The 13,531-nt window shown below is 29.8% G+C and overlaps 2 protein-coding genes across 8 annotated transcripts in view; one reads left to right on the top strand and one right to left on the bottom strand.

The window, feature by feature from the left end:
• The window catches only part of LOC148624803 (uncharacterized), a 66,930-nt gene extending 58,789 nt beyond the window's left edge, over nucleotides 1–8,141 (top strand). For both annotated transcript variants that reach the window (XM_088567711.1, XM_088567712.1), the window contains exons 2-3: nucleotides 266–431; nucleotides 2,614–8,141. In XM_088567711.1, coding sequence (XP_088423837.1) covers nucleotides 266–431; nucleotides 2,614–2,873 — 426 coding nt within the window. In that variant the 3' untranslated portion in view covers nucleotides 2,874–8,141. The remainder of the gene's footprint in view (nucleotides 1–265; nucleotides 432–2,613) is intronic.
• Nucleotides 8,142–9,271: 1,130 nt separating this feature from the next.
• The window catches only part of LOC148624802 (long-chain-fatty-acid--CoA ligase 4-like), a 36,204-nt gene continuing 31,944 nt past the window's right edge, over nucleotides 9,272–13,531 (bottom strand). For all 6 annotated transcript variants that reach the window (XM_088567702.1, XM_088567700.1, XM_088567704.1 and 3 more), the window contains one exon: nucleotides 9,272–13,471. In XM_088567702.1, the coding sequence (XP_088423828.1) occupies nucleotides 13,320–13,471 (152 nt within the window). In that variant the 3' untranslated portion in view covers nucleotides 9,272–13,319. The remainder of the gene's footprint in view (nucleotides 13,472–13,531) is intronic.

Below are 13,531 nucleotides of genomic sequence, written 5' to 3'. Positions count from 1 at the left end.
TCAGATCTTTTTGTCTCATACTGGTCTCATGACATTCAGCTGGATATCGCCTCAACCGCCTCAACAATAGATGTCATCGATTTAAAAGATATCTATGAATTAGACTTTAAACAAAATTGGTGCCCCGTGAATATTTCTCAACCTCTGTCTTATCATTCACCTATTTGAGTCATTATTGTTTCAAATCTCGTGTCATTGCATTTGTGTGTCAGTCATAGCTTATAGATAATTTAATTGCTGATCGCATCTTTTTTTTTATTTCCAGCATTCATATAAAATTTGGGCATGTTCAACACAGTTTTCGATATACCAAGGAAATATAGAAATTGTACCATGTTATAACATATGTACAGATGTTGAAAACCGATGTCCATTTTTTCGTCCAAGTCCCAAAACAGTTCATGCCGGTGAACCAACGTTTTTATGCAAATGTAAGTACCAGTATGCTTTAGTCTTCTTTAAATACCTAAAGGTACACTAAGGGATGCTTTTGGTCCCTATCTAGGCTGAATTTCTAAACATGGTAATAAAATGTTACCAATCTGCATTTATTCAGAGATTTAATGTAGAACAACTATACCATATTTGATATATTTAGTTTGTTCTTGGTGAATGGTGACAAGCCAAACGTAGGTAAAAACTCAAGTTTTTGCAAAAACTTTAGCTTTCATTTGGTACAATTTATGTGATACCTGCGCCAAAGTAGACCCAATAAAATCTTCGGGAATTCTGATAAAATAGACTAAAATGATTCAGAATACCAAGGTATTACATGGGTCTGTATTAGCGCAGACACTTGTATTTCATATAAAATGGGTAATTACTTTCTGGTTTTGTCAGTTGAAGAAATTATGCAGTACAGATAAGTCGAAAATATAGCCAGTTAAACCATAGGTCTAACACTTGTGTTCAGAAAGTAAAAGTTTGCAGTGACTGAAACAGGGAAATGAGGGGACCATTTTCACACGTAAATGTGCCTCAACCTATAATACTTACAAACTTTTTTGGATGGAACGTATCTCAAACCTTACACAGATTAGTAAAAATAACAAAAAATGTTCACATTGTAACATGTCTGTGTGGGCAATAATGGTGATATCACTTATATCAATCCGCTTTGAAATCGCCTATTTTCATTGGCATTTTTATTTGCATTTCCTTACTGCTTTAAATTTTTACTACATCTGTGCATATGTATGTTTGAAGAATGTATATATAATCGACGAAAAAAAATCACGATTAGCGATTTAACTCCCACTTCTTTGGATAAGACTTATCTCCTGAAATATCAGGGATTACAATGGATATAAATTAGGCCTGATACATCATTTACGTGGTATTTTACATCATCAAAACAAAACCCTGACGTCCATAGGCACTTATACTTGCAGAATGATACTTTTCTAGTTAAAAGTGATTTTTTTGTCAGCCCTTCATTTAAATTAAGTGTTTGAACAATCAAATCATGTTCGAAAAGTTTGTTGAAAACAGATAACGATTTAGCAAAATAAAGAAACTCGCTCTGAACTTATAGCCATATTTACTCATCAATGTGATGATGTATGTTGTAATCACATGTATGTTTTCTGATGGGTTATTTTTGTACTATACACTCAATTAATGTACAACCTTTCTATATGTGGAAACCTATAGATTAATTTGGTTATTTTGGCTAATGTAAAATCGTTTAATCTGAGTTGATGGTCATAGTGCTTTTGTGCCTAAAAATAGTTAGATAAATTAGTTAGACAAAAATAGAAGATGTTATTTATAAAAGAACAACACAACAGACATAAATAAACCTAAAAGCTATGTAAATAACTAAGTGATACAAAACAAATTGATTTTTAATTGATATTATTGGTTATGTTATACATTAAATGTCGTATTCCTTGCTACAATGAATGCTTTGCGGTCATATAATGGTACGACGCTGTCGTCCGTGTCGTCGGCCTCCTTAGACACATGGTACAATAACTTTGTAGTTAGTTGGTTGGTATTTTTGTTATATCAAAACAAGGATTAAAACCACAAAAAGGAAGCTGGTATTGAATATTTTGGATAAAATGTGTCCAACCCTATTGGATTTAAGGGCCAAAGAACATTTCACGTAATCCAAATTCATAATTCTAGTAAACGCGTATAAACGCGTAAGGACGTTAAAGATATTGTTCCACAATATTCTTTGCCATTAATGTCAAACAGGATTAAATTTAGGGATTTAGGCAAGTGGGGGCCAAAACGTTTTTTTTTTCTATTTTTTTCTGCAGTTAGATCTAAAAGTTATAAGCTATAAGTAATTTCAGTAAAGTGATCTTTTGTGAAATTACACCTCATGGTGTCATACCATCAAAAGATGACTGTGACTAATATTAGAAATTTTGATTTGTACCAAATAAGAATAAAGGCCACAAGGGGTATAGAAACAAGCAATCTCCTGGTGCTGATATGATAACTCGCCTACATAACACTATATACGTAAACATGGAAAAACCCGACTAGAAGCCTAGGTGGGATTTTTTGTAATACTGGAGCACGAATTTATATTTGTGATGAAGGTTTAAACAGATATGACTTTTGGTCAAAATGTTATTTGTTTCTTTTCTTTTTCAGCTCTGAGAATAGAGGCAAACGAAAGTCTTTCTAAAAATAAAAAGCATTGTTACCCAGCATGCTATTTGACAGACCCTACAAACCCGGATTGCGCACTGCCGGGTATCAAACCGGAAATAGAAACCTCAAACACAAACTCCTCAATAACATCAAACTGCTGTTGTGGCCATATATGTAATGTGTGGACAAATGTGATATGTTTAGTTTCGTTATGGTTAATCAGAACTTTCATACAATATATGACTATAGGGTTAACTTAGCTTGTGTACTATCGTATAGTGTATTTATATAATTAGTAAAAAACAAAGGGTGTTTTGTTTGTATATATAGGTATAAATGAACAAGTGTGCAATAGCGTATAATATGTATGTTTAGAAATGAATGCATGGTTAAATTGTGCAATCAAAATATATGTGTATTTGTATTTTAAGTTCATCATGACAGATTTGTAATAATGATTTTATATCTTCATATCTATTATGCTGTTGATAAAAACAGCTAAAGTCTCAGATGAAAGAATCATTAGTGTTAATCGTTAAAAATGTTTTGTTATATTGCATCAATTTATCCCAAAACAGTTAAGTTTATTTTATTTCTCTGAAGGATTTAAATGTATGTTGAGTACTAAATATTAACTTAAACATATTAAATAAGATTCAGACAAAAAATATTCGGAAATATACATTTCCCTATGATATATTTCCCTATATATATATTAAAAAGCAGTTGATCTCTATAACATTGCTGACATAAAAAAATATATTTTTAAAGTAGTTCAATTTCCATATTTTCTTTAGTTGTTTTGGAATGCAGACACATGGTAACTGTTTACTGACGATGTTTCATATACTGTCTGACTTTTATTCAAACTTGCGTATGCTTGATCACTGATTGTAACTCATTTTCATATTTTCTTCCAAAATCATAGATTAAAAGCTATTTCTAAATAAGCTTTTAACAATATGAAGTTCACTTTGCCTGCTGAGGTAATTGTGTAGAGGTTTCAAAAAAATAAAACATATCAATATATAATGTTTCAAGATATTTCGGGAATCAGATTACACACCTCCCACTTAAAAATACCACAGGTATCATATTACAATAATACCTTCAGGCATGCCTGTCTCATGATATCATCACTGCGTTATACAACGTCAGTATTAAATCTTTAAGTCAATCTGCTAGGCTTTGAATAAAGTTCCATTTTTACATTCCTTTTCAGTTTTTAAATCTTAAAACTAATCTTGTCGAGTTTATTCTGTTCTCTGAGGACTATTAAATATTCATTCATTTATTTGCTTGCTTTACTTGCACTGTATTCTATTAATTATTTCAGAGTGTAATACTTCCATATCTTTATGTAGAAGTTTTAAGCAACTTATTTTAATGATAACTAAAGGTAATTAAATAATTCACAAGTTTATTGTATAAGTTAACAAAAAATATTGCCCCTAAAACCATGTTTAAGGTCAAGTATAAAACTAACAATGTTTTGATCACGTGTTGTTTGAAAAATTTGAGTCTGAGGTCAGGCATAATAAAAATACAGCTCTCGAATTGTATAAACTTCCCAGTTACACCATATAATATCCCCACATTCATTTTGTCAACATCTCCATCCTGCTTTGTCCCCATTCCCTTTCTCAACTCTCTATAGAAAAATCCTCATCGAAACCCAATTGCAATTGTCCAAAATAATAATAAGACACTACCGGGGGTGCCCAATAATTTTCTCATCAATTAATTTTCTTTAAATTTGTACATGATATTAAACTAACTGTAGTATATCTTCTTACAATGTTAAAGAATTTCTTCTGTACAGATTTTGAACATTAAGGACTAAAAATTGCTATTTTCAGAAATCTGAATCATTGGCCAAACTGAGTCATGTCTTGTATTTTAGGGTAAGTTTTGACAGAATATCTAAATAAATAACTGAATATCAAGTCAAACCACTTAAAAAGGATTAGTTTATAAGATTGTATCTGCATTTTGCATTCTATTTATGTAGTCGAAGAGTAATTGGGCCTTTATTTTACATAAAAAAAAATAACAAAGAGGGGGCAATTTTCAGCAATTTGCCTATATAATAAGTTCTCTTTTGCAAATTCCTAAAATTCAATTTACGTAAAATAACAATATTAATTAGACCATTTACTGGACCGTTTTGTTTATGTACAGAACCATAAACAAAGTTTTAGGAAAGTTTACTGTGCAATTTTATTCCAATGAAAGATTTATTAATTTACCTACTATCATGATGACTTATATCAAAGAAAGGGTATCGTCGAGCACACAATGATGCAAAATAATGTCACACAAATGTTTTTTTTTTGTTTTTTTTTTGCACGATGGGACAAATTTACATGATGGACATAGTCATATGCTAGATAGAACCATATGCTGAACCTATATAACAACCTCTGCATAATGAAAGCAGAAAGCTTTAAAGGTCATAAGGAATTATGAAATAAAATATTTTTTAACTCTTAAAGGTTAAGGAGTTAAAACATGGCAAGGTCATCGGCAAGCCGTACTGCCTCATAACCTCATACATTACATTTTATATGTCATATTTCAATTTAAGAAAATCTGGAGGAATCTCTCTTACCCTGGTCTATTACCCTAACTCAAAACGGTAATTATATGTTTCAATTTTTGGCCTATTTTTAGTGCATAAATTTCTGGTTACGTATTACAATTTTAAAAAAATATTGGTACAAATATCTTCAAGTCCTGTCAATGGTAGATATTACTGTTAATTAAATAGGCAATTTGATACCATTTACCCTTTTCATCCGTCAATTTAGGACTTTAAGATATAAGGGTGAAGAAATAAAATTATTTAATGTTCTTTGAAACGTCATGGAATACATTGTTCTAGGGGAGACAATCAAAATAATGAACATTCATATTATAAACTTTTTCTGACGGAACCAGAGAAATCGTGTGCAAGATACTAAAACAAGTAGGACAAATGAAAAAGTTTGGGTACAGTTATTTGCTACTCAATATCAGTTTTCAGACGGCAACTTAACAGTTTTTAAAAATAAAATTACAGGTTTTATTGAGGTTCACAATCTTACAAAATTCTCTACCCACAGTAGAAGACGGTTTATCATTATCAGCATTTATTTTGTTCAAAAACTCTAAATGAATGAACAGTGAGTTGTCTCTGACCAGGAAGAGAAAATCTGCCTTATGTATTGACACAAAATGCTTAACCTATTAAGAACGTGTTATGACAGTGTGAAACAATTACTTACTATGAAGAGAAAGGGTTCATCTGCGATGTAATGTGACATCAGGCGTTTTAATTACAAGTATGTTATCTTCTGTTTCTTATCATATTGTTATACTCATCATTTGTACATTTGTATACAATTTATTTTTTGTTGAGTTGTAACCAGAAGCAATAGTGAATTGTATATTAATGTATTACCTCGTTAAGCTACTTATTTGTGTTCGTAGATATTGATAATTATATCAGAAGCTAACTTATGGTTTTGTTGTGCATGCAGAATTTAATTTTTCAAGCAGTTGATGTTATTTGTTTGTTTGTTTGTTTGTTATATATGGTATATTGCTGACTGAATGTAAAGAAACACAAGGATAATGCCAAGTGAGAAAAGATGTGAACAGACCCTAAGTTGCATCTAGAGGAAAAAGACTAAGGAAAATTGTACAATGGAATTTTCAATAACGAATTTTCCAGGTTTATAACAAGAAAATTATGACCCGATTTCTTATTCTTATAGAGATTTAAAAAAGATAAGAAATGCAGAACTTCTTTTTAATAAATGGCTCTAAAGTCACTATAGCTGACAATCGTACAAGCTTTTGTTAGATCGTATTGTGGGATGAAGAAAAACATATTTATATTTACTAAAATTATAACACTTTATAACCGGAAATGCATTTTCAGTATAAAAATTAGTTATTCAGCAGTCGATCAGTGGATCCATTCATCAGTCCGTCTCACTGTCATACATATGAAGGTCGACCTTTAACTTAAGAATTCTTTTCATTTGTAAGAAGTCTGCGGGGGACATTGCATAATTTCCCAGAGAGATGTTTAACTTTCATTAATATATCTGTTCAAGGCCTGTCTTTGTGTTTAAAATTGTTTATTCTCAATGTTATCAAAATGTTCTCCTCCTTTATTGAAAACATTATTTTTTTTAAATATTCCAGCTGAATGGACAAAAGATTCGACTTTCTGCATAGTAATGTAAAAAAAACTTCAAAGGAATGCGTTTAGGTTGAAATAACAATTGAAGTCATTATTATGTTTTTGGATAAAATGTCAATCTCGTGAATGAGCTATTTGTGTATTATTGAGTTTGTAAAAAGTGTGTTCTTTTAAATTCTCTTCAATATAACAGGACATTACAACAATACTAGTTTAGTACCTGTCAAAATATTTATATAAATTTATTATATTTTGAGGTTCAAAAACGCTTTTTTATTTTTGTTTCAATAATAACATTTGCCCAATTTATCAGGAGTCTACAAAGGCATCTTTTGTTTTCTTCTTAAGTTTTGAACAATATGCCAAAAACAAAATAAAAAAACAAAAACACCTGGTTGTGTGATAGTGGAATCTGCATTAGCAATAATGCATTATTAAACCTGCCACAATCGAAACGGAAATTCTTTAGTTTTATTTTATTTTAATTTTTTTTGTTTTGTTTTGTTTTGTTTTTGTTTTTGTTTTTTTGTTTTTGTTTGTTTTTTGTTTTGTTTTTGTTTTTGTTTTTGTTTTTTATTAGATACATAATAATTGGCTTAAATATCATGCCTACATATTTATTTTAAGTATTACGATGTGCGTTCAAATCGATCATGCCTTTAGTGTTCACCAATACCTGGTGCGAATCGAAATGGAAGCCCTTGAAACTATTATGGAGTTCTGTATACGATTGATTTATGGAGGCATATTGTATAAAACGGCGGATGTTTCGAAGATGGAGACAGGAATTATAACCAGTATTTTGAAAGGGCGAAATTGGTTATACTTTTTGTCAAAACGTCTAATACAGACATTCTTTTCTTTATCGTTAATTTACTGTCGTCATGAGGAGAATTGCTGATAATTTTACGAACGATTGCCTGATAATGAAAATATAAAACGTTGAAATCACCGATAATCTTGTCAATGTGTTGTTCTGTTTAGACAAGTTTGTCTGTAATACTTTCTGAGGTTGATATTGTTCACATGATATTCATTTGTATTGAGCAATACCTTCAGTGAACGTAAAATTACATTTGTTTTGGTTTGTTTGAATTCGCGTAACAACATTCATGTAAAGAAAATACGTAAATAGTGTTAACAAAGTTCGAGCAAAATTTCGGTGTACTCGAATGCTATAATTTATTACATGTATTTCATGTGAATCTCATTATCAGTTTTCCTACCTACCCAAATAGCTAACTGTTCCAGTTTGGTTAGAAATTAATGATCAGCTCTCATAGACAATAATTATATGCAAATGTTTATTTGAATAAAACATGTTAAACGTTCATAATATGATTGTTTGTTATTAATGGTAAATTTGTTCTGTTATTTAGTAAATGACTTGGAATCACATTGGATTATCACTTTTAACACTTTAATTTTTATTCTCAAAAATCAATGATTAGTTTCATTCTTTTACAAGTAATACGACTATGTTTAGTTTCTGACAATAATTCATGTTTGAATTTCATAGATCTATGAACATAAAATTGCCTATATGATAAAAGGGTTAATAAGAGACCAAAAACCATGATCATACATATTGCAAAAATGTAGTTTTGTTATGTTAAAGTGATTGCATCCCGTTTTTCAATGGCTGATACACAATATGCTGCGATTTTTACATATTTCTATAGGATTACACAAATAAATTAATGTACGTTTTTTAATGGAGACCTATTTAAATATAGCATATGGTGCATCAGTTGACGAGCTGTGATGAGCCTTTGTCGGGAATGCATCAATTTTTCTTACTGAACAGAACTTAATGATAATTTAATTTCAATGAACTACGATCAGAACATTTACAGTAATATAAAGACCCTTGACAGCTATATAAGCTTCATTATGTAACATACAATATTAGTCACCTGTACTTGTTTCATTTTAATTTCAATTTTATTTTAAGAAAATATTGCGTTCATTAATTTCTGTCTGTGGTAGTTTTGAAAGTAATAGCTTTATAAAAATATAGAGATCGTTTGGTAGAACTATAGACGTACAGTTTGTTCCCATGGACATTCCAATGGTTTGATAGAGCACTTGCTCTCCAAATTCCACCAGAAATCCAAACATCAAACTCAAGAGTACATCATTGTGGCTTTAGTGACCTTTATAGCACCCTGTTTATAAATTTTAAGAGGCAATCACATGTTCAATGTATTGAAGTCGTCTTGTACCCATAGTTCTATTGTTTCCTTCTTTCCTTCTTTTTTAAGACGCTTTTCTAGTTGCAAGTCTCCTGAAATATTGTGACAAGTACACTCTTTTGAAACACTCAGAACAAATTCCGAATTTCTAATTTCCCAGTATATGGAAATGGTGTATTCTTAGTCATCATCAGACACATCTGTGAACATATAAACATCACGAGGTATCAAAATGGAATTTGTTTCTTACATAAAAAAACAAACAATCACGAAAGTAAATTATGCTCTTTATTTCCAATTTACATTCATTTCATACCCATTATAGTTACATACAAAATAGACAGCAACTAATGAAAACAAAACAATAAAAAAACATAGACAAAAAGGCAGCTTTTATAAACTTCTAAAAACTTAAACAAATGATCAACAAAGTAATATTATTTCAATCTACTTGGTGAAGCTGATTCCAGAAAGCACTAACATGGAAATGTGCAAGCTCTTTGCATCGGCATAGTCCTCTCTTACTACTTGCTGTGGACAGGTTTGCCCAAATTCTAGAAAAGTATTTATATGAGACGTTGTCTGACAGGCAGATAATGTTGCAAAAAAAATCATTGCACGATTCCTGCAATTCTGTTATAACTGTCTGCAGCGTCTAGAGTGAGTTTTGAACAGCAGGCGCCTTTGGAGCTTGGGAAACATACCACTTAAATATCAACCTCAAACTATTTAGAAACACTATTCTCATGTCAATTATGTTCAATGATGAAGAGTAGAGATTCCAAGTAGTAACAAAAAAATAACTAACATTTGGTTTCCTTTGTGAATTATAGCAATAACATTGACAGTGTATAAATTTTAATAAATTTGTTGTTTTAGTCTGAAAATACACATGTAACTACGAGTGAGTATTCGGACTGGAAAAACTGAGAAAACCTAAGGGAATAAATAAGGGGGTGAATTAAAAAAGAAAGAGGCACACTGCTATGACCTAAATATGACATATTGATTACAATGCATCTGCACTAATCTTCCAAAATACTTGTTTAACTGTCTGTCTATTTCTAGATTATTTATAACCTATGACAGTGTCTTGTTTTAAACCATTATTTACGTAAATTGGATATGTTTTTACAAAAATAGTTTTTAGCACAATAATCAAGCACAAGAAACAGAAAAAAAAATGTCATGCTCATTTAAAAAATACATTCAATTCTGAAAGAACTGTAATTAAATCTCCTTTAATGAGATTCTTTTTTTTTTTAAAAGAATAAATGTTAAATAAATTAATCTGTTTGCCCAAAATTCTTTTTTTTAAATAACACAATAAATACACAAAACATTTCCTTTATTGCATTAATTTTACAAATACAAATACACCAACCATATATATTGCAAATTTTGATATGATGCAGACGTATTTCAAGGAGTAATCTCTCATCACCAGCATTAGAATCAAATACATAGCAAGATCTAAATCCAAAAATTAATTTACACAAAAAGTATATACATAAAAAAATCTATCAAAATAAGAAACCAAATTCATCATGGTGCAATATAAGGAATGAAGCCTCAGTGTTTTAGGTATTTTGAAATTTTGTAATACTGGAAATGACACTTTCTAATTTGCTATAAATTTCCATTTCAGACCTTAATTATGAATATGGTCAAAAATATAATATTGTAGACCCTGCTTAATGTAAAGCTGTTGAAAAAAAAATCATATTTTAAAAAGTTTCTGAATATATAAGAAAGGGTTAAATTTGATAATAACAATAAAACAAGTGTAACTTCTAATGTTTTGACAGGAAAGCATGCAAACAACAACAAAACAGCACAATTGAAAACAATAGCCCAATATCTACCAAGAACAGTTTTTTAACATTTCTCTATTAAAAACATGCCATCTATAAATTAGAATTAGTTATTGTTTGGGTGTTGATTTAATATTAAATGGCAGATAATTCATTTATTTCTAAGTGAGAGTAGCCGATCAGATAAGCATCCTGCTCGTGAGAGTAGCCGATCAGGTAAGCATCCTGCTTTGTACAAGACCAACACCTAATGTTTAAGTAAAATTGATTCAAGTACAATTTTCAAATTTAAAACTGACAAAAAAATTAAATAAGATTAAAATAATGCCAAATCAACTTCCATATCTTATATCATTTATTATCATTATTATTATTACTTTACTAACTAACACAGACTTCTTGAAAAGATGATACCAAGATTATCCTAATTCTTCATTCAGTTTCCAGAGAAAAAAAAAGGGAAGCATTATCATATCTCTGAGTTTCATAGCTATCATTATAATGATGAAATGTGTGTTGGTTTAAAATGTTATAAGAGTTTATAATTAAATTAAATCTGTGCATAGTAATCCAAGACGAAATTTTATACAAGTTTCCAACAGTCACATATTTGTTCTCCTTGTAAAATTAGTGGCTCCCAAATTTTGTATTGTTAACTTCTAGTAAATTAAAAATTCTTCTTCTAAAATTGAGTTAATAAATATGAAAAAGAATCTGTTTTGTAAATGGTAAAATACAAAATGTGATGAATTATAGACAGTACCAGGAACGCAAAAAAAAAGTAATATGTATCTCCTCAAAATAAAAAATAAATCATAGAAAAAAAAAACATTCAAATAAATTGTTAAAAACTAAATGCATTAAGAAACAATATTCCTGAAGGATAAAACAAATACACAACAAAAATATATTTTGATTCGTAATTTTTAGAGAAAAGATTGTCAAAAAGAAAAGTGAGCATTTATAAAATAAAAAAAAAATCAGAATTGTCCACAAAATAGGAAAATCTACAGAAAGCACAAGGATCTTTTAAATGTAGCTAAATTGAAAGATTTTTGTACATACATGTATATTGGTTTTATACAAAATAATTATGTAATGCAATGAATTCAAATTCAAAACAGATCTTAAACTTATGTTACATAACAAACAAAAAATAATTAACAGATATTTGTAGCATCAACAAATCAATGGAAAAAAATAAAACAATTGACCAAACTTAAGAATCACATCAACACTTACAAATAATGGAAAGATAAATACTCTTTCAAGTCATTTGGTGTCCTACTTTTTATTTGTAGGGCAAAATGTTTTCTTATGGCAAAACTCTATCTGGGAGATTGAAAGAATACTTCTCATTTAGATATGTGTTTTGGACCAATTAATGTATTTGAGACATTTTGAAATATTGGGAATGAAATTCAAGGCAATAAATATAACAATGATAAAAGACTTTCCTGGTGGTAAGGACAAGGCTTATTTTTTATACTACAATTATTCTATTCTGAGGGAAAAGTAAAAAAAAAACATAGTTTTATAGGTTTTTTGCAAATATGGGGATTGATTGTTATTGTTTTTTTGTCATTTCGGCAATCATTGCCATATCATGGCACTTCAGGATAGCATCCAGTTTCAAACCCCTTACAAAGATTTCTAGGAGAAAAGGTTTGAGGGTTTAACTAAAGAGATTTTAGATTTTGATATACAGTAACTTGCTCTTGGTTGGTATATTTTTGATACAATGGCATTTTACATACATAACAACACCAACCTTAATAGTAAATACTTAAAAAAATATTATTGCTTTAATTCTACACCTTTTTATAACACATTTACATATAGATATTTCTGTGTTATAAATGCTATTTCCTTTTCATTTCCTCAAAAATTTGAAAAATTCCCAGTTTTCTTGTAGAGAGAGAATTCCCAATAAAGTACATATGGTTGATTCCAAGTTACATTTTTTATAGTCAAACACATCATAGTTATTCTAAATTCTAATTATTCATGTAAGATATTTAATAGTTATATCGATAGACTCATCTCAAGGGCAGATCCAGGATTTTGGGTTAGGGGGTGTAAATAGAAATAAAGGCTGATTAAAGTGAGGAAAGAAAATTTTTGGGTAGACTTTGTGAAAAAACGAGATATATTTTTAAAAAAAAGTTTTCCCCATTTTTACGGGGGTGTTTGCCTGGCATGCCTTTCCAAGGATCCATGCCTGCATACTACAGACAAGAATAAGCTAAGCCAGAAACACTTATTCAATTTTACACTTATTTTCATTTTCATATTTTATTGAAACTATCAAAACAAAAAAAAATATGCTGAACATTAAAATAATAGTTAACATTTCCACCAAAATCTGCTTTCTACAATCACAAAGCACCACGTAACTCTGACCCTCAATATCTCAAAAAAAACCCAGCACACGTTATTAGGCTAACAAATAGGTCATTTTAGAAGCATAGAATTTGATGACCATGAATTCAATTGTATGTCAAACTAGCTATACATTCGGCTGATGTCATCTTTAAAAAATTCTTCAATACTTTTTCTTTTAAATTTCATTGAGTCTGTAACTAAGCCAGAATCTGGCATCCATAATTCTGGACAGAGTACAATCTTCCTTGGAATACAGAATTTGTCTAGTTTAGCTGAAAAAAAATAGGGAAAGTTAGCAACTAATACACTTTTTGGGTTGTGTAATGCTCAGA

The sequence above is a fragment of the Perna viridis genome, chromosome 2, assembly GCF_037379345.1.
Source record: "Perna viridis isolate PV_CMFRI_1.1 ecotype Kerala chromosome 2, ASM3737934v1, whole genome shotgun sequence".
Classification (NCBI taxonomy): Eukaryota; Metazoa; Mollusca; class Bivalvia; order Mytilida; family Mytilidae; genus Perna; species Perna viridis.
Note: the sequence above shows the minus strand (reverse complement) of the source record. Positions and strands in the feature narration are given on the sequence as shown.